The 465-nt window shown below is 37.6% G+C and overlaps 1 protein-coding gene across 1 annotated transcript in view; it reads right to left on the bottom strand.

Annotated features, from left to right (window-relative positions):
* LOC109846609 overlaps positions 1-140 on the bottom strand; it is a 4,619-nt gene extending 4,479 nt beyond the window's left edge. Inside the window, exon 1 of the mRNA XM_020415857.1 lies at positions 12-140. Coding sequence (XP_020271446.1) covers positions 12-140 — 129 coding nt within the window. The remainder of the gene's footprint in view (positions 1-11) is intronic.

The following is a 465-nucleotide window of genomic DNA, read 5'->3' as shown; positions in this document are numbered from 1 at the left end:
GCCATTCTTACCTTCCACACCTCTTCCTTCTCCTCCTCCTCCTCCCCTCTTCCTCTTTCTCTATTCTCACCACCAACGCTAACCTTCTTCCCTCCTCCTCTCATACCATCTACCTGATCAACTCCCCTCCCCCTCCACATCTCCTCCTCCTCCTCTCTTCTTAAATTGATTATACTAAGGGGTATTATAGTAATTCTACATTTTAAAATTTTTACCCAAAAGTGTGACATTGAGAGGGTAACATATATATAAGGTGGTTGGCATAAAAATGCATTAAAGATGGTTTGTCTCAATTTCACCTATAGTTAAAGATGGTTCCATAAAAAAAAACCTTAAGTACATATGGCTTTTGTTTATAAACCCTAAGTTTACTCTCCTTTTTCTAAAGCCCGTGTGGTCTTATATGAGTTTTATACCCAAAACAAAAGATTTTGCTTACCTTTAAATCCAAAATACATAATAGGG

The sequence above is a fragment of the Asparagus officinalis genome, chromosome 7, assembly GCF_001876935.1.
Source record: "Asparagus officinalis chromosome 7, Aspof.V1, whole genome shotgun sequence".
Classification (NCBI taxonomy): Eukaryota; Viridiplantae; Streptophyta; class Magnoliopsida; order Asparagales; family Asparagaceae; genus Asparagus; species Asparagus officinalis.
The sequence above is the reverse complement of the archived record's forward strand: the minus strand, read 5'-3'. Positions and strand labels throughout refer to the sequence as shown.